General features: G+C 34.8%; 1 protein-coding gene across 7 annotated transcripts in view; it reads left to right on the top strand.

The window, feature by feature from the left end:
- Positions 1-19686, top strand: part of LOC122632517 (acetylcholine receptor subunit alpha-type acr-16) — a 244307-nt gene that overhangs the window by 131291 nt on the left and 93330 nt on the right. For all 7 annotated transcript variants that reach the window (XM_043819389.1, XM_043819384.1, XM_043819388.1 and 4 more), the window contains exon 6: positions 13448-13628. In XM_043819389.1, the coding sequence (XP_043675324.1) occupies positions 13448-13628 (181 nt within the window). The remainder of the gene's footprint in view (positions 1-13447; positions 13629-19686) is intronic.

The following is a 19686-nucleotide window of genomic DNA, read 5'->3' on the forward strand; positions in this document are numbered from 1 at the left end:
CTCTCTCTCTCTATATATATATATATATATATATATATATATATATATATTTATCTATCTCGTTTTCTCTGCCTCTATCTCTCTCTCCCAGAATCGTCTAATCCGTCTAACTTGTCTATCTTCCTTCGGCGAACGAGCTTAATGGTATATTCTATAACTTTCTAATATACGAAAATACATTCGGATCTCTCTCTTTCTCTCTCTCTCTCTCTCTCTCTCTTTCTTTCTCTATTTCTCGTTTCTATAACATAATATATCTTTCGAATGATCGATTTTATAACGAAATATTTCAGGATTAAATAACGGTGAGAGACGTTTTACCTTTGTAAGACGCAAGCTCGGACACATGGGAAAACCTTTTTCCACTCTTCCGTACAAACACAGATTTCGTTTGAAATCCCGAGTCACCGAAAAACAAAGTTCGAGAGACTATAGGAAGAAAAGAAAAAGAAATAAGAAAAAAGAGAAAAAAGACAAAACTAAGGGGTGTAATGGTAAAAGAAAGATTGCTGTAATTAAAGATTCCGTTTGGAATAAGTAATTGGGGTGGGGATGATCTAAAAAATACTACGGTTAATATATGTATGAACGCGGAGTTAATTATTCAACGCGAATAAAATCACCCGAACTTCCTTCGTACAGAGATAGCGTTTCGTAAAGAAGAAAGAAAAAAAAAAAAGAAACATGGGTCACGTTCCAAGCACGTTTTTAACTCGAAACGAGTTAACGAGCATTCCTGTCGCACGCTCGATAACCCTCTTCGATTTATATTCACGAATGATTTTACTGTCGAAAAAAAAAAAAAAAAATACAAGCAAGAAGACAAACAAACAAAGAGAAAGAAAAACGAGAAGAAGGAATCGTTTAGAGAACCAATCGAATTTAGTTTTAATCTCGAACGTATCTCACCAAGGTAAACAAGACTCACCAGTACCGTAAATTCTCATAGACTCTTTTTTATTCATACCTATTCATTCGTATTCATACCGTTCCATTATGAACAAAACAATGGTAGATCGTGACATAAACGGCATAAACGTTTAATCGTTTCGTAATTTTTCATGAACGAGATAGATCGTTTTTCATGAGGTGTCGCACTCCGTTTAATACGAGAGACGTGTGTGACTTCCTACGGAGAGAAGATAGAGTTTGAAAATATCTTACTCGGAAGTCCTCGTTTCTCACGAGAGGAAAGATAAGTTTGGACGAGCATAGAGATACGTTATGGTAACTCGTTGGGAAGGTTAACAATCTCTCTCTCTCTCTCTCTCTCTCTCTCTCTCTCTCTCTCTCTCTCTCTCTCTCTCTCTCTCTCTCTCTCTCTCTTTCTGTCTCTCTTTCTCTGTCTCTCTCTAGAGTATTAGTATTCCAGCGAATTCGGTTCCTAAATCCTAGAATAGCACAAGTCCATCTTTCTCTCTCTTTCTCTCTCGCGCACACACACACACACACATATACATCTACTACGCGTGCGCACGCACGCACATATACCAACGCATTCTCTTTTGGTATTCTCCGACAACGTTGAGAGTTGGAGTTAGAGTTTAAGAGGTGGATGGAACAAGGTAGCTTCGGCTGGTGATTCGACGACGTTAACTTCCTCCGACAGTTTGCCCGACATTTATGACGTCCACGAGGTTCGCTCGAAGAAGAGACTGCCGTTATTCCATCTTTCGACCGGCACCATGCCGTTATATATACATAAAACCTAAGTATATCGATCTCATTTTCTCTCTTTCTCTATCTTTCTTTCTATCTCTCTTTCCATTTCTTTTTCATTCCCTCGAGAATTTAACGAGGCAAGAAAATGCAACCTCGGCACGTGCCTTCTCACGAACGCGATGATCGATCCCGTAAATCATAGTTTTTTTTTTTTTATTCCTTTTCTTTTTTTTCTATTATGAGATAATTTTTCAGAAAAAAAGCTTCTCGATTATCCGCTAGTAACGTTTTCTTTCTACTTTAATCTCTTTGCTGGTTCTTCTTCTTCTTCTTCTTCTTCTTCTTTTTCTTTTTTTTTCTTCTTCTTCTTCTTTGTCTCTCGTCAAGATTTGCACTATGAAGAATTACACTGGACGAGATTTGAAAAGGTAGCCGCGAAATTACTTCCGAGTAGCCGAGCGAGAACGAAACGAGTTTGGAACGTTGGCCTATGATTTTCCTCTTTTAAATGCGGTGCACAGCTTAAAAGCTCATTTGGAAGTCCAATGTACCTTATATTTGTAAGTCCACCAAGCGAGAGAGAGAGAGAGAGAGAGAGAGAGAGAGAGAGAGATAGAGAGAAAGCATTAGGAAACATTATAATTACGGGTTTCTGCGAGTAGTCGCTTGCACGCGTTTTCTCTGACTCTTTTCGTACGTTTCGTATGCATTTGCAAAGAAAAAGTAAAAAGGAAGAAAACAAATAAAAAAGATACATAAAATTACGCTAACCCGATATCTCCATTTACTTTTATCCAAACGTTTTTATGGCAATCTTTCTAATTTTCTTACTAAATTAATTCATTAATTCTAACTCTGGCTGTTTCTTTTTTTTTTTTTTCTTTGCTCCTGCGAATTAATTAAAATGACAAAATACATACTCGTCGATCTCAAAATGATAACAAATATTTGATAAAAGTGACTCCGGATGAGAACGAATGGAAGTGCGTACGTAAAAAGAAAAAAAGATAGTAGAAGAAAAAAAGAAAGGAACAAGCAAAAAAAAAAAAGAAAAAAGAAAGAAAAACAACGCAAAGGAGAAAACAAAAGCAAAAAAGCGCAAAGTCAAGAAAGAAACACAAATAAGTATTACATTTGCGAAGTTGATAAAACACGCGTGTGTGGCAAACGTCAACGAGGGAGCAACCATTGCGGCACGATCCATGAAACCCTGACCGCTGGGATCGAGCTCTACGAATTTTGCGTCGTGCACGAATTTTGATTCTCTTCGAAATAAACGCCGCCCCCTTTTCTTTTTTGAAAAAGTATGAAACGAAAACGAAACAAAAAAAATTTATTAAAAAAAAAAAAATATATACATATATAGAATACTAAACGAAACAGTAATCCCAATCGTTCAACCTCGTTTCTAAACGAGAATATTCGACGAGCAAAAACTTCGAAACCGCGTAATAATCTCAAATGTACACACACACATATATATATATATATTTATTTAATAAACAAAAAACTAAACAAAACGATGATGATGATGATAATAATAATAATAATAATAATAATAATAATAATAATAATAACAATAATAATAATAATAATAATAATAAAAATAATAATAATAAACGAGTTCAGCGTTCTGTGCATCGTTTAATATCGTTGTACGTATCGAATATATGTGCAAGCGTGCGCGAGCACACTAAACCAACATAGAACTTAGGAAGGACGATGGGGAAAACGAGCCCGAGGACAAATTTCGTTACCACACACGCGTTAATCCTACTGGTGAACACGGAAAGTGCTCTCGGCGTATGCAGCGTAAATCCAGGCTAATCGTTACCCCGAAATTGATATTCTCTTTGGTACCTTTTGTCAGCGCGCCATCACTGGCCGAACCTTTAAAACGTCTGTCGGTTTTTCAGAGTCAGAAGGGAGAGTCATTTCTTTTTTATTTCTTTTTTTTTTTTTTTTTTTTTATCTTTTTTATTTATTTTTTTATTCGTTTATTTCTAGAGGGAAAAAAAAAAGCTTCGCTCGCACACTTCTTTCTCTTCTGTGTATTTTTTTTTTCTTTCTTTCTCTCTCTTTTTTTTTTTTTTTTTTTTTTTTTCCTTTGAATGGCGGCGGCCTACGGAAGGGATGAAGAGCGTAAAAAATTTATGATGATTCGATCTTTTCGCTGGAGAAACGAAAAGCTCGAAGCATACTTCCCAATTTTTCTTTACATTTATGTAATTTATGTAATTTATTCGCGCTCAAATTTGAAAGATTTTTACTGTTGACAGGTAATATATTTTCGGTAATCGATGTAGGTAGTTATCAATCCGTGGAGGTTTAAGCGCGTTGAAGGAGTAAAGAAAGTTTATATTTTCTAAAAAGGATCGATCAAAAGGATCGTTCTTTCTTCTTTCTTGAGAAGAAAAATAAAACAAAAAGGAAAAGAGAGGAGGGAAATGGGGAAGACAAAAAGAGGAAAATTTCGATAGAAAAAGAGAGATGAGAGAGAGAGAGAGAGAAAGAGAGAGAAAAATCATATGAGAAGCGAAGTTACTCGTTCGTATATGTCTTATCTCGACGGACATAAGAGACCTCGTCGAGTTCGAAAATTCCAGAGAGGACACGACACGGTAAGAAGATGTCTGTTAGCCGTTCAACTTTCGTTGGATAAGGTTGATCGATGTTCCGAATTTCCGTTCTCGATACCTCTGAAAGATCTCTCGAGAAAAGAGAGGTTTTCATGATTCGCGGTTTCGATTATATTCGAGCGTTCGCCATTTCAACCGTTCTGTATTATATCGACGGCAAGTGATGCATTTTTAAACGTTTTTATTTATTTTTTGTTCCTCTTTCTTCTTCCCGCTTCTTTTTTTTTTTTTTTTTCTTTTCGGGTTATTCCTTTTAAAAGAAAATATTTATCGTGGTTATAAGAATGTAAAAGACTTGATATCGTGATGTAAGATCGTTTCTCTTGAAACATTTCTATTTGAAGAAAGAAATAATAATAATGACAATGATAATAATAATAATATAAATAAATAAATAATAATAAACTTATACTTAATAGCAATTTTTCGTTCTTATATTTAATAGCAAACTATTAATTCGTGATACATCTGTGATGATTTAAATCGTATTAAAACAAAAACAAAAAACAAAAAGAAAAAGAAATATTTCGAATCCGATCGATGTTCGATCCTTTTATTTCTTCCGAACGTTGTAAGATATAATAGAAACGATTAACAAGATCAAAGCATTTATCATTTACTAGATACGCGTCTTAATTTATAGAGAATGAATTAACATATGTATGTGTAACAAGAAAATTGATATATCTATGTACAAATATTTTTTTTTTTTACGACGCGTACGCGAAATAGATTGATTTCAAATGCGAAACTACGGAAATGCGAGATATGTACACATATATGTATCTATTAGGTTTTCGTTTCTCTTCTCGAGCGTAAAGTTCGTACGTACATAGATACATATTTATATATATACGTACGTACGTACGTACATACATACATATATGCGTTACGGCGTCGTTAAGTACTCATCAGGTTGATATTGTTTAAAGAAACAAAACGTTCTCTCACAATAGTCGTTATACGTGAGGAACAAAGCAAGAGAAAGAAAGAGAAAGAAAGAGAGAGAGAAATAGAAAGAGAGAAACAGAAAGAGAGAAAAGTCTCGATTTGTTCTCTCTCTCTCTCTCTCTCGCTTTATATGACTTACTTGTTGCTTTCGCTACCACCGACGGAGTTGTGCAACCGTTCTCTCATGAATGTCACCACCGAAAGAGACACGTGGGAGAGAACGTTAAAGGTAGAGAAGCCACGAGAGAGTGAGAGAAAGAGAAAGAGAGAGAGAGAGAGAGAGAGAGAGAGAAATGATAGAAAGAGGTCAACGTTCTCGGAAAATAGATTTTGTCGAAAGAATAGTACGTGAACCGAGACTATTTCAACGATTGTTTTTTTCATTGAATGAGAGAGAACGGATCGACGAACGGAAACGCCTATCCTGAATTTATGCGACTACGGACCATCCAACAGTCAATGTCTCGTAGTAACCGAACATTTGACAATGGTTTTGGAAAAAATTACAAAAAAAGAAAAAAAAAAAAAAGAAATAGATTTATTCGTTCATTCTTCTCGCGATGATTTCCCATTGAACTCTCTTCTAATGTCGTGTTCGTTCCTAAAAAGAAAAAAGACAGGAAAGGAAGTATAATGGTATCCATTATTTACAGAGTGATAAATTACAGAGAAAGAGATTATTTTTCTTTGTCTTTGTAATATCATACTCGATCAAAATAATAACGCACTACGCCATTGTATTTATAATGCATCGTAACAATTTTATGATATCAACTATATATATATCGTTTTGTCTTTTTTCCTTTTTGCACGGTTTTTCAATTTTGTTTGTTTGTTTGTTTGTTTGTTTGTTTTTTTTCTCTTCTTTTATTTTTTTCGCGGTATATTCTCCATCAGCTCTCTTTCTTTCTTCTTTCTTCTTTTTCTTGTTTTTTCTTTTTCTCCTTCTTTTCGGCGGCTCTTGTACAAAGCGAAGAGATAAATGCACGTAGATATGCACTGGCATACCCCGATTCTCCGGACTCTCGAGTACTATCGTTCTATTCTCGCGCATCTACTCCGTTTCTAACGAAAACAAAACAAAAGGAGAAGAAGAATGAAAAACCGTGCCGTGTCGTGTACCTCGTCGTGTGCCTTGTACCATGCAACGTACCGTTTTCTACGGCTGGCGATATCGTCGTTTTCACACCTGTCTAACAACTGTTTCTCATTTTGTTTATCACACCGAACTGTCCCAACGACAGTTAGAAAAATATTTCTACTCTTTCTTCGTCGATTCGAATCGCTCGAAAAGATTTATATCTATGTCTACGTACGTGCGTGCACCGAAGTAAGCGATTCACATATATATTTGTCCGATGTTAGTTCTAGAAAATCGATGAAACATTTTCTTTTATTTTTTTTTTTTTTTATCTTTTTTTCTCTCCAATTTTTCAAATAATTTCGTTCGTCGTTAAATTTGAGAAAGGATATGTAGGTTGTAATAAGAGAGGAAATTTCGTAAAAATAAAATAGTGTCTCGGGTATTCGTTTATATTTTTCTATGGGTTCTCACAAAGGAAGGAACGATGTAAAGAGGAAAAAGCAATCGACTTTTATAACACGACAAGAATGTTGTTGCTTCGTCGGCAAAGCTCGACTTTCATCGAAGGTTCGTCTCGAGGCTTGGGCAAAAGGGTACGACCGAAAAGCTTACGACTCACAGCCCCAAAAGCTCATTAGCCTTATCTCGGAACGTTTAACTCGCGACTGCATTTTCCGAGGTCACGATGCTCTTTCTCTCTCTCTCTCTCTCCCTCTCTTTCTCTCTCTCTCTCTTTCTGTTTTTCTCTTTTCTTCTCTTTTACACGATGGAGATCGCGAGAAAAGACAGAACGAATCTTCTCGAGCATGAGACTTCCTTTTTAATCCCTTTTTGCGCCCGACAAAAATTCTTCAGTTTCTTTCTCCTCGCTCTAACATCTCCCTCATCGAGTTTACTTCTGTACTATACGAAGCTTATACGAACGAAGAAAATTGTTCTCGTAAAAAGCGTAGGTACCAAAGTACTTGGAAATTTCTTTTCCAGGTTTAAAGTGGTTTAGTGAATTTCTTTTTTTCTCTTGCTTTTTCTCCTCTCTTTCCTTTTTTCCTCTCCCTTTCTTATCTTTCCTTTCCTTTTCTTTCAAATAAATTTACTTCGTTCGACGGAATAATACGATTACTCGTGGATTATCCGTTTCGATCTGTCGATCTATCCAAGAGTTTTCTCGATCGTCGCTTTCACTGTTTCTTTTTTTTTCTTCTTCTTCTTCTTCTTTTTATCATCGAAAAAAATATATTTCCTCTCGAAGGCGGAATTAGAAACAAAAACAAAAAAAAAAAAAAAAAAGAAAACAGAAGAGAAAAAAAATTGAAAAAGAAAAAAATAATATCTCTCGTAGAAGATCTCCAAACGAAAGAGGGAGTTGTAAGCGTGGTTAAGCCATTGTAAGGAGGGTATACAGTCACGTTGTATACATCCGTAGTAGTGGTAATCGTGGAACGCCACACCATCTGCAGTTTACCCTTTTCCAACACCCCTTTTCATTAGCCGTCCGTCTTTTTAGTAGGAGCTCGAGCAATGCCTCGAGATAAATGCGCGTGGATAGGAGCAGCAACCCTTTGCGATTTTATCTCGAGTGGTATTGGTGGTGGCACACATCGGTTCGTGCCACTATCGCATTTATACCACTACATCTTTGTTCCATTGATTAATAAACAATGACAAGGAGGGTTTCCTTTCGTCGGTATTTTATCTCCTAGAATATTCTTCTCCGGTCAAGGTCTGCTCTTATCTCTTTGTTCGATATAAACGTTTAGAAATATTGCTAATATCCTTCCTTCCGTTCAAAAATGTTTCTTTGATATTTTTATTCTTTCTTGTTTCTCTGTCGACGACGATTACTACGATCGTTTTGTTAACGATCGAAAAATGTTAACCTCGACGATATATTTTCGTTCATCGTTATCCGTGATATTTCTATGGGAGAGATTAATTGGAAGGAAAAAAAAAAAGAAAATACGCTGAACGATTCATCTGTTCATTATCGTATTTTCGAAATAATAATTATTCCCTCTGGTATATTTCGACGATAGTGATTTGTTACAATTTCATGGAAAATAGGTAAAGTAATGACAAATTGTTACGTAATTATGTTGATGCGATTTTAGATCCGCTTTTACGATTTGATATCGCGTTTGCATTAAGAGCAAAATAGTTTTGCTAACGAAATATCTGAAATATCGATCGTAATTTCAAATCGTTCGGAAATGAATTCAAAAGAATTTTAATCGTAGAAAAATGTCTCATTTATTGTTCAATCGGGTATGAAATAAATTTTCGTATGATTAACATTCTTGAATAATATCATCCGATCGAATTTCTTTCTCGTTATTGGTATTTATAATTTTTTTTCTTTTTCTTTCTTTCTTTTCTTCAACGATCGATCGATATTTTCGTTTTAAGCGTCCTATTTGAATCACGTTGAAAACACCGACGTGGTATATATTTCTCAAGGATATTATCATTGAAAGCGTAATACATCCTCTTACTTTTTCATCCCCCTCGACAATATTTCACTATGGTGTGGCATTTAACCAGCGTGATATTTTCCAGAATACATATTTACGTTCCTAGTAATTTTAACTACGATTTCAATCTTCCTTCTCTCTCTCTCTCTCTCTCTCTCTCTCTCTCTCTCTCTCTCTCTTATTTAGTTTTGTTTATAGATATTAAAATGAAATATCACGAAAGGAAAACGTTTAATAAAATATATCATTTCGAAGTGCGAAAAAAATGAAATTTTCATTCGAGCTTTTAAAACGATATAAAAAGATATTATATTATATTTGTTAATGGACGAGTGCATATCGATTTTCAAATATCACCTATAAACAATAACTGTGTCACTAACACGTATGAAACCATTCGACAATTATCGATATCGCACGACTATCAATTGGACTCGTAGCGCGTGATTACTATTGGCTATCTATAATGATGGTTACTATTATCATTGGTTGTCCATCTACAGTGAATAGTCCTTCACCGATCGAGAATGTTGCTATACTACTGTTTGTCATCCATTGTATATCTACTGCTTTCCTAGTGTTAACTCCTGTTATCGTTCGACTCAGAGAAATCAAAAAGTCAAATTTAACTTAACGTTTCTCTAACGATTTAACTTAACATTTCTTTGTTGTATTTTAATAAAATACAACAAATCTGTCGGTGCGATAAATTTTATAAATAAAAGTTATAAATCCTGATGTTGATTTGATGGTGATGATGGTTGAACGAAAATTTTACTTGGTAAGAGATAAATGAAAATAAGTATTCTACGTTGTGTATCTTGTTCGTTCTTTGATCTTTCCCATAAACGTTTTCCTTGGTTTAACCGGAAGATCGTGATAAGCGCTTTGATCGTTACGCGTGTTACGTTAATTAAATTACGCGTGGTCGCGATAATATTCATTATATTTAAACAACAAACGTAGCTACCAAGAAAATTTTATTATCCGAAAACACGTGATATCGATCTTAAAGAAAGTATCCTCGAAAATATATTAACAACGAATTGGATTAATGAACATTTAGATAACGTATATGGATATAAGACATAACGGTGTCTTTCACACCATAAGTCATAATTAACTCAAATTTTAATATCTCATCTGGAATACATTAATCAACGTATTACCTTTCAGTCATTAAATCTCAGCGAGCGGCTCGTTAACGCAAATTGATTTGCCGTTGCTGTCGATAATATGCGAACCATCGTGGTTTCTCTTCTCTCTCTCTCTCTCTCTCTCTCTCTCTCTCTCTCTCTCTCTCTCTCTCTCTCTCTCTCTCTCTTTATCTCTACTCTATCGTTGTACATTTTAGTACTTACACATATATACAAGTACCTACATATCTGTTTATTACCTCGGAGAGATCAATAAATCTGATCGTTTGCGGAAACTACTGCAACGCGATTACCACCACAAACGTTTCTCTCTCGTATCGTTTTATTATTCCAAGAAAGGAAATATTCTCCCTGTAGAGAAATAAAAATTCACTATTTTTTTTCTCTCTCTCTCTCTCTCTCTCTCTTTTTTTTTTCTTATTTCTCTCCTTCGAAAATACGCATTACAAAGAGACACGGGCATTTAAATTTGCAATAAAGCGTAAATGTTTTTATTTGACTACCGACGTTCTCTTCTTAATGAACATTTTAAATTATAATGTAATTATAGTTGACTATGTATTTTGTTAAAAGGTTGGGATTAATTGCTTGTCAATTGGTATTATCTCTTTCTCTCTCTCTCTCTCTCTCTCTCTCTCTCTCTCTCTTTCTCTATCTATCTATCTATCTATCTATCTATCTATCTATCTAGCTCTCTATCTGACCTCTTATCACCGACAGATTAACGTACTTAATTATCTATGGAATACGCTGCGATACGCCAGGGTGCATCTCACGATAGCTCGAAAATAATACTATGAACGCGAATCAACGAACGAACGAACGAACGAACGAACAAACGATCGTGCAAATATCAATACAATTTAACAGACGATAATCGGTATAATCTCACGCGTCGATAAAGAAACATTTAAAATTGAATGAAAATTCCGGAAACTACGCATTTAAAATCATCCTCATGAAACGTGAAATTTCATTCGGTAACGATCGACAATGCAAAACGTTTAAATTAATCCTCGTGAAATCGCGTTTCGAAACGTGAATTATATAATCCTTTTGTTATATCGGTTTGCGAGAAGGAACGTAAAAAGTGATAAGGTCGAGCGTGAATTTGAAAGAATTTTCATTTCCTTTAACTTTCGTCCAATAGAAGATTCAAAGCTTCGAAAGTCTATGTAACTAGATAGATATCCTTCTTCTTTCTTTTTATTTCATAACACCTGCATAATTGCATACACGATTGCATTTCAATGGTCCTGCGAAATCTCACATTTCAAAGATCAATTCGATTTCGATGAAAAAAATTAATTCGAAATTTACGATTACGCTATCGTAAAAAAAAAAAAAAAAAGAAATAGTAATCAAAAAAACAGAACCGAAGGATTTATCAAAAGTGCATCGAGTTGACGCAGACGAATTATTAAAAATTTGATTACTTTTCTAACGTTCTCGAGAACTCGTTTTCTAGATACGATAAGATCTTTGAGAAATTAAATATAAATAGACTCTTGTGTCTGTGTCTGTGTTCTATGTCTGTGAGCGTTTCTGTGTGTGTGTGTGTGTGTGTGTGTGTGTGTGCGAACGTGCAGTTATTTTACTGGTACTCGAAACGTCTATAGATGGTTACGTGTGCTTTGATGCTTGCTTGGAGAGGGCAAAAAAAAAAAAGAAAAGAAAAGAAAAGAAAAGAAAAAAAAAAAGAAAAGAGAAGAATAAAAATCAAGTACTCGTGCTTCGAATGGAAAGTATGCCGCAAAGTGTGTTTCTTATCTCGAGCATCATTTCCTTAGTATCACGTACAAAGATTCGAATGATCCTCATCGTCGTCGTCGACGTCGTCGTCGTCGTCGTCGTTGTCGTTGTCGTCGTTGTCGTCGTTGGTGTCGTCGTATTTTGCTCTCTTTCATTATAAAAGAAAAGCAGGTAGAAACAGCAACACGAGATACTTTCCTTCGAGTTAATAATCGACTTATGTTAAATTCTTCTTTTACAAAGTTATTATTCAAGATAAAAAGATTCATTCGTGGTTCTACTTTATCTATGCATAATCAATAATTAACAATTCAATTGTTTGACAAATCAATCGATGAGTCGAGTGAAAAAATTTTCATCGAAAGGTTCCATCCTTTTTCATTTTTCTTTTTGTATTTATTTCGTCATTTTTTCTTTTTTTCTTATTGCTCACTAACATAACTTCGCTAAAGAAGATCGAATGAAATTCATTAAAAAAGTTTCTTCGCTGAATGAACGTCGAGGGAAAGGAAAAGAAAAAACAAGAGGCATCTTCAATAGAAATCTTCAGTATGTTCTTTGTATTTGAGATCTTCTTTTCCCTCGCATCTCTTTTCCTCTTGTTCTTTTTTCTCTCTCTCTCTCTCTCTCTCTCTCTCTCTCTCTCTTTCTCTCTCTCTCTACGTCAAAAGGACTTAAATCCCGGAAACTCTACTTATCAAATATCCTTCCGTTATCTCTTAATACCGTTTAAACGTGCGATCTGAATCATTCTCTTGCGGATTAAACGGAGATAACGGACCGTCTCCTTTCCGTTCTTTTATTTACATGCTCGCGTTCGACGTGTAAATATATATCACGTTATAAATAAGACGCATATGTATAACAAAAATATATGCATGTATATATTTCTACCGCAATACATACATACATATATATATTTTTTTTTTTTTTATACGTTCGAAACGTTAATAAAGATTTCGTATTTTTCAACTAAAGCTACTTAATTCTATAATCATTCCGACGTAAATTACGAGCAATTGTTAAGGAGAAAAAAAAGAAAAGAAAAAGAAAAAGAGAAAAAAAAAAAAAAAGAAATTATACGGAGAAAGAAAAGTTTCTGATTAAAAGATATAAAACGAACGTCCGGAAAGCGTCGATTTCGTTATCTCATTTGTGAACGTAGTAAAAAGCGAACAAAGCGCGAATGAATAATGAAAAAGAAAGGAATCGAGATAGAAACGTTAGATTTATAGAGGACCATTGATCTTAAATTTCTATAGACTCGACCACGAACGTAGCAACCATCGAAGCTTTGTTTCTTCGAGTATACTAGATTCTTTGATTTCTTGTTCGGCCAAGAAAATATAAACTATATATAAAACTTAAGTCGTATATTACATCACTCATTAATATCACATTATATTTCTCTCACGCTCGATCTTATCTCTCGATACGTAAAAGACGAAAAGAAAACAAGAAATACAAAAACACCGCGCGACAATTTTTTTCATCGAGCAGAACGATCTAAAAAAGAAAAAAAAAAAAAGAAAAAAAAAACAAACAGCATTAATAATAACAATAATAGAAAAAAAAAAATGAAAACAATTAAATGATAATCGAACACGGAAAAACAAAACAAACAAAAAAGGAAAGAGAAACAAATAATAATAGAAAAAGAAAACAATCTAACGATTGAAAGACTCATATGTTATTAATCGAAAAAATATATGCTATACACATATGAAACGTTAGCGCGGATGAGGGTTTCGACGGGACGTTTCAAACAAACGTGGTGGTCGCGCATAACGGCAGTTGCCTGTACGTCCCACCGGGCATCTTCAAGAGCACATGCAAGATAGACATCACTTGGTTCCCCTTTGACGACCAACACTGTGACATGAAGTTCGGATCCTGGACCTACGACGGCAGCCAGGTACACACTACTGTCTCCACTAAACATTAAACACTCCTCAAAAAGAAAACACGATGAGCACCGAAACTATTTCATTACGAATCATCCTACGAATTATCCACAACGAATATTCCATTTTTCTTTTTTTTATTTCCTCATAGATTTATTCCGTTCCATCCTCCTTTCCACCTCCTTTTCTATTTCTCTCTCTCTCTCTCTCTCTATATATATATATCTATCTCTATCGTTCTCTTTCTATCTCTATCCATCTGTCTATCTCTATTTCTCTCTCTTTCTCTCTTTCTCTTTCTCTCTCTGTGCCCCCTTTCAAAGGTCGATACAGGAAGACGGAAAGTCGGTCGAACGGAGGACTATCGAAAGTGGCTTCCTCTCGTCGTTGCTTCGATTAAACTTCCCTATCGAACCTCCTAACCGAAACCCACCCACACCCTCTTTACCCGTCAGCAAACCGACTTTAACAGAAGTTTCTGCAACAATTTCGAGAGAGAAACTACCTCTTCTCGCATCGAGTGTATATCCGTTTTTCCACGTAATTACTAAGAGAAGTATACCTACTAAATCTCGAGAGAGAAACTATTGCCATGTAAAATAATAATATTAATAATAATAATAATAATAATAATAATAATAATAATAATAATAATAATAATAATAAGTAGAAGACGAAGATGAAGAATAATAAGAATAATAACAGTTTATCTCTTTCCTACTAATTATTCTCCTACTCGTTGCTTTCAAATTTATTTCAAAACGCTAGATGAAAAGCTTCTTGAAACAAATCTTACATACGTATTTATTCATTCACATACACACACACACACACACATATATATATATGTATGTATGTATGTATGTATGTATGTATGTATGTATATATCTACGTATATAACTTTGAACTTTACCTTATACTTATCCCTCTCCTTACTCTTACTCCCACTCCCAGTCCACACCATTTTAATAAATTCTCGATCTTCGGGCAAGTCTTCCGTTGTTTCTTGAAACTCGTGTTGGAAATTTAATAATATCGTACTCCAATTAAGTTAGTTAGTTAGATAACGTTTACATTGAAAGCTCGGTGGATCCTTTTTGAATAAGTAAGTTCGAATTCCCGTTGGTGAAGAAACTACTGTGTATAATGTCCACGTTTTGCTTTAAGAGATTATACTATCTTTTACAGTACCCAGCCCTTTTCGAAGGTATAACGTTTAGTTCAGTTTTCACAAAAGGGCTAGCCACTTTCACGAGAGTTTCAACGTATCGAGTTCTTCCGTCTACTGTATCTCTATCTCTCTCTCTCTCTCTCTCTCTCTCTCTCTCTCTTTCTCTCTGTTTCTCTCTTTCTCTTTTACACGCCATACGCAGATACACATACAAACAGAAACACACAGCTCTCATACAGCACACGTGCAGCATACATACATATATACATACATATACACATAGGTATGTACGTACGTACATTCGACACATTCTTTTGCTCTATCTCTTTCTATATCTCTGTCTGTCCAACCCGTTCCAGCCCGTCCAACGGAAAAAAGTCACGTTCCTGCGCCTATGGGCACAAAACCGCGGCTTCTTTGTCCGACACGAAACTCAGTGCAACAATAGCAATGCTCAATAGATAGCCATTCTCACGCTTTCGTAGCTTCAGCTCGGATCTTATATTATTCGTAATATATTTATATATAATATACGTTATATTATATGATATACCTATATATATACATATATATATTTATATATAGAGACAATATGTATATATATATATGTATGTATTCTCTTTATATGTATGTATATATATATATATATACGTCTATATATTTCCTCTTCTATATATATATATATATGTATGTATATATATATGTATATGTATATAAAATATATATTTATACATACAAGTGTTAAGTATACGTATATAAACCTTATTAAACGCGAGAAGACTCGTGATAGTTAATGGAGAATAAATAAAAAAAAAATATATAATAATAATAACGAAGGGATAAAGAAAGAAGGGAATGAAGAAGATCCGAAAAAGAAAAAAAATTGAGATAAGAAGGGAAAGAATAAAAAAAAAAAAGTGACGAAAAAAGAAGACGAAAAGATCGAGCGATGGTAGAGTAAATGAATAGAAGAAGATCGGAGAAGCAAAGAAAAAAGTTCGAAGGGTAAAAAGCTCCGAGGAAAGGAGGATAGTAGCGGTGGTCGACGAGAATCGACTAGCATCCTCCTCCTTCTCCTCCTTCATCCTTATTCTCCTCATCCTCGATCCTTCTTCTCGTCGTTGATCGCGATTCTCTGTTTGTAGTATACCCTACGTTCGTCGAAAGAAAAACAGGCACGAGTTCGAGTAAAAAACTGAAAAGTGCCGCGTTCCAGCAGTTTGCTGCTATTGCTGCTGCTACTGCTGCTACTGCTGCTACTGCTGCTGCTGCTTTAACTTTAGCTGCTGAGAAAGCAAATAAAGGTCAAGATCTTCTCGAAGGTGTCAAAGGAGGTTGGAGTCTCTATTGTATTCTCGAGAGTTACGTGTCAATGTCAGAGCGAACTAGTCTTCCATCTCTTTCTCTCTATCTTTCTTAGTCGCTCTTTTTTCTTTTTTATTGATTTATTTATTTTCTTTTTTCTTTTTTTTTTTTTTTTTTTTTTATTCGAACGAACTGACAGATTAAATTCTTCTCCTTTCTTTTCTTTTTTCCTCTTTCTCTTTTCACTCACTCGAATTTCTTATAATTCGGCAAATGAAACGTCGAAGGATCTTTCTGTTCCTATTAATAAATTTGACAGAGACGAAAACGACATCACGAAAAGCAGATGCTGTCGTTGCTCTTAATGCCATTACTGCTAACGTTCCGCTGCGGTCTTCGCCATTAGTCGTAACCACTCGAATTCGGAAATTCGTCGTTAACTACGAATCATCGAGTTTCCAAGTTGGCGCGTTGAATTATTTCCGAATTGTCTCGCCAATTCGGCGAGGTGATAGTCCGGTTTCAAGTTGCCGAATCTAAACGAATCGTTTGAATGGATTCTCGTTCGAATAAAAAAAAAAATCATTTTTCTGTAATGATCGAGTGATATAGAAACGATTAGTTCAACGAAGATATCTATTAGAGTTTGTATCGATACGGTTTGCGATATTGTACTGTTGTGAGAAGTAGTGGAATATAGGAATTTTGTTCGATAGATCGACGCAAAATTTCATTGGATCAGATCGGAGTTTCGGTGGTTTTTATAAAGTCACTTTATTACGCGTTAGCAGAAAACCGAGTCGACGAGTATCGAACAATTGGACGGTATTGATTTGTCGAAAAAAATTTCACTGACCTCGTTTTACAACGAGCGAGTATGCACGTACATATCTCGGAGCACCTCGTAAAAATCCCTCCAAACCGAATAACTATTTTTCTATTTTTTTCTCTTCTATTTTTTTTTTCTTTGTTGTAATTTCCTTTCTTCTTTTTCCTTTCTCCTAAAAAACGAACATACTTCTCTTATTATCTTCTCTTTTTTTTCACGTTACAAATAACAACTTCAGCCAACTTCTTTCGACGAAAGCGTCGATCGTGAAAAACGTCAATCCGTTTCGAGAGACTCCTCCCGTTGATCGCCATTAACGTCTACCGAACGCGTGAAATCGTAGTTCGACGAACGGCCAACAATCTCCATTCGTGGTGAACGACTGAGGCTTTCCCGTTCGGTTTCCATCATCGTTTCCACGACAGTTTCATGCAACTTTCAACTACATAACTTTGTCACGTCACGACCGATTCGAATAAAAGAGAAACGTGAGTTCTCTCTCTCTCTCTCTCTCTCTCTCTCTCTCTCTCTCTCTCTCTCATCGTCTCTTTTCGCACGAATATACTTTATATACACATACGTATCTCTCTTTCATTCTCTCTTACTCCTTTTCTAGCTTCACATTTTCACCATAGAAAATTTAATATCTCTTTGTATGCGAAAGGAAGAATGTAAAAAATTCGAGTATGATAATATCGAATAGGAAATAATCGACTTTTCTCAAAATTCTTTCTCCGACGCAAATCGATGATAAATCCGCGAAATTTTTGTATATATCTCGGTCTTCTTTTATTTAAGTCAGGGTGTTTACGGGTTGTATACAGGGGTAGTTTTATCCAAGTTGCAACAGTGAGTTTGTCAGGTTGGTTCCCTCGACACTCTCGACTTAGCTCTCGGCGCGTAACATATACGGCCCTATGATAAATTCATATTACTTACGACCTGGCCTCGACACTTTGACATACTCATGACATCCCTCGTCTCGAGACGCAAAGAACTCTCTCTCTTTCTCTCTCTCTCTCTCTCTCTCTCTCTCTCTCTCTCTCTTGCTCTCGCGTTTTCAGCCATCCACGATTTATCATACGTCCGACTGCATAAGTGTGTGCATAGATACGTCCAAACGACTGAAAACTTTTCCACGAACTTTCGACGAAAACACATCGTCTCCTTTCTCATATCTCAAACTCGTTCTTCTCTTTTCAACGTTCAACTACGACGATGATCTTCGGCGTGGATCTTTTCCCCTTCAGTTTTCCCAACTTGGAAAGCAACCCCTTAGAATTTTCTCTCTATCGCTAGGGGAATTGTATTCGTAATAAATTATACTTTCGATTCCGAATAGTTGGCCTTATGTTAGACTCAAATTCGTTTCCTATCTTCTTAGAAACGACTCGCGAGCAATAAATTTTGATCGAAGATATTTGAGCGACATGTACTCGGGTTAACCAATTCAAATCTATTTCACCTAGAGATAACTTTGACTATAACGATGCCTTAATCAGCTATCAACGTCTTTCATACTTTGCTGAGTTAGTTGGCAGTAACAAGTTTCAATGGCGTATAATATTATTTAAAGGGAAAGGAAACTTTAGGATCGATATGCTCTCGTCTTCTATTCTATTCACTTCTATCGTCGATTTATATCTATTACAATTTTCTCCTTTAATCCTAATTCCTTGCCAACGAAAAAAAAAAAAAAAAAAAAAGAAAAAAAGAAAAAATAATTCTTTTGACAGAGATCCTTGTTGCACGTATGCAAATACGAGGAAACGAAGGAGGACGCTGGATCATTCTCGTCGAGTTTATTTCTTTTTTTTTTTATTTTTTTCTTCTGAATGACGAACGAAACGAAATGAAAAATTAAAAAAGAAATTGGAAAGGAGAAAAAAATATAGAAAGATTCAGAGGAATGTATGTTAACGATAAAATTGATAAAAATGATGAGGGTTTGTTGTATATTTGAAAACGAAAAAATAAAAAAAAAAAAAAAAAAAAAAAAGGAACGAACGTTCCCGAATGGCACGGACGCGAGATGCACGCGACTCGCGATTAGCACGAATTGGCTAGACATTCTATATATATATATATATATATATATATATATATATATATATCTATTCAATGTTTCACTATCATATTATAAATCCTCCTACATAGAGGAGGAACGCTAAAATGGGCTGATGTCGCTTGGCCGGTGTTTCCTTGCTTCTTTTACGGGCTTTTACCGGATCATCGAGCGAAAGCTTTTATATACGCTGTTATATTTATATTTTATATATACGTAACATATATATATATATGTATATATATATATATTATTACATATATATATTATATATTATATACTATATACTATATATTATATATTATATATACTAAATATATTATATATATATATATAATAGAAACATACACATACATCTTATATTATAGTACAATGATTTATAATACGTGCGCGTAATCTTCGTAAATCGTAAGAATGAAACGAACGAACGAGTCGAGTCTTAAAGAGGAACAAGAGTAAGGGGAAGACGAAGAAGGAAGGGGAAAAACGATTTAATTGGAAACAACCAAATAAAAAGAATAAAACAGAAACAGAAAAAAAGGATTAATAGGAAAAACAAAAAAAAGAAAAAACAAAAAACAAGTCAAGTAACACGAGAGAATAAACGGAAGAATAAATAATTCCAATGGATAAACGGAATGCGATGAGATGATGCTTGGATGAAAAAAAAAAAAAAAAAAAAAAAAGAAAAGAAAAGAA

The sequence above is a fragment of the Vespula pensylvanica genome, chromosome 10 (assembly GCF_014466175.1).
Source record: "Vespula pensylvanica isolate Volc-1 chromosome 10, ASM1446617v1, whole genome shotgun sequence".
Taxonomy (NCBI): Eukaryota; Metazoa; Arthropoda; class Insecta; order Hymenoptera; family Vespidae; genus Vespula; species Vespula pensylvanica.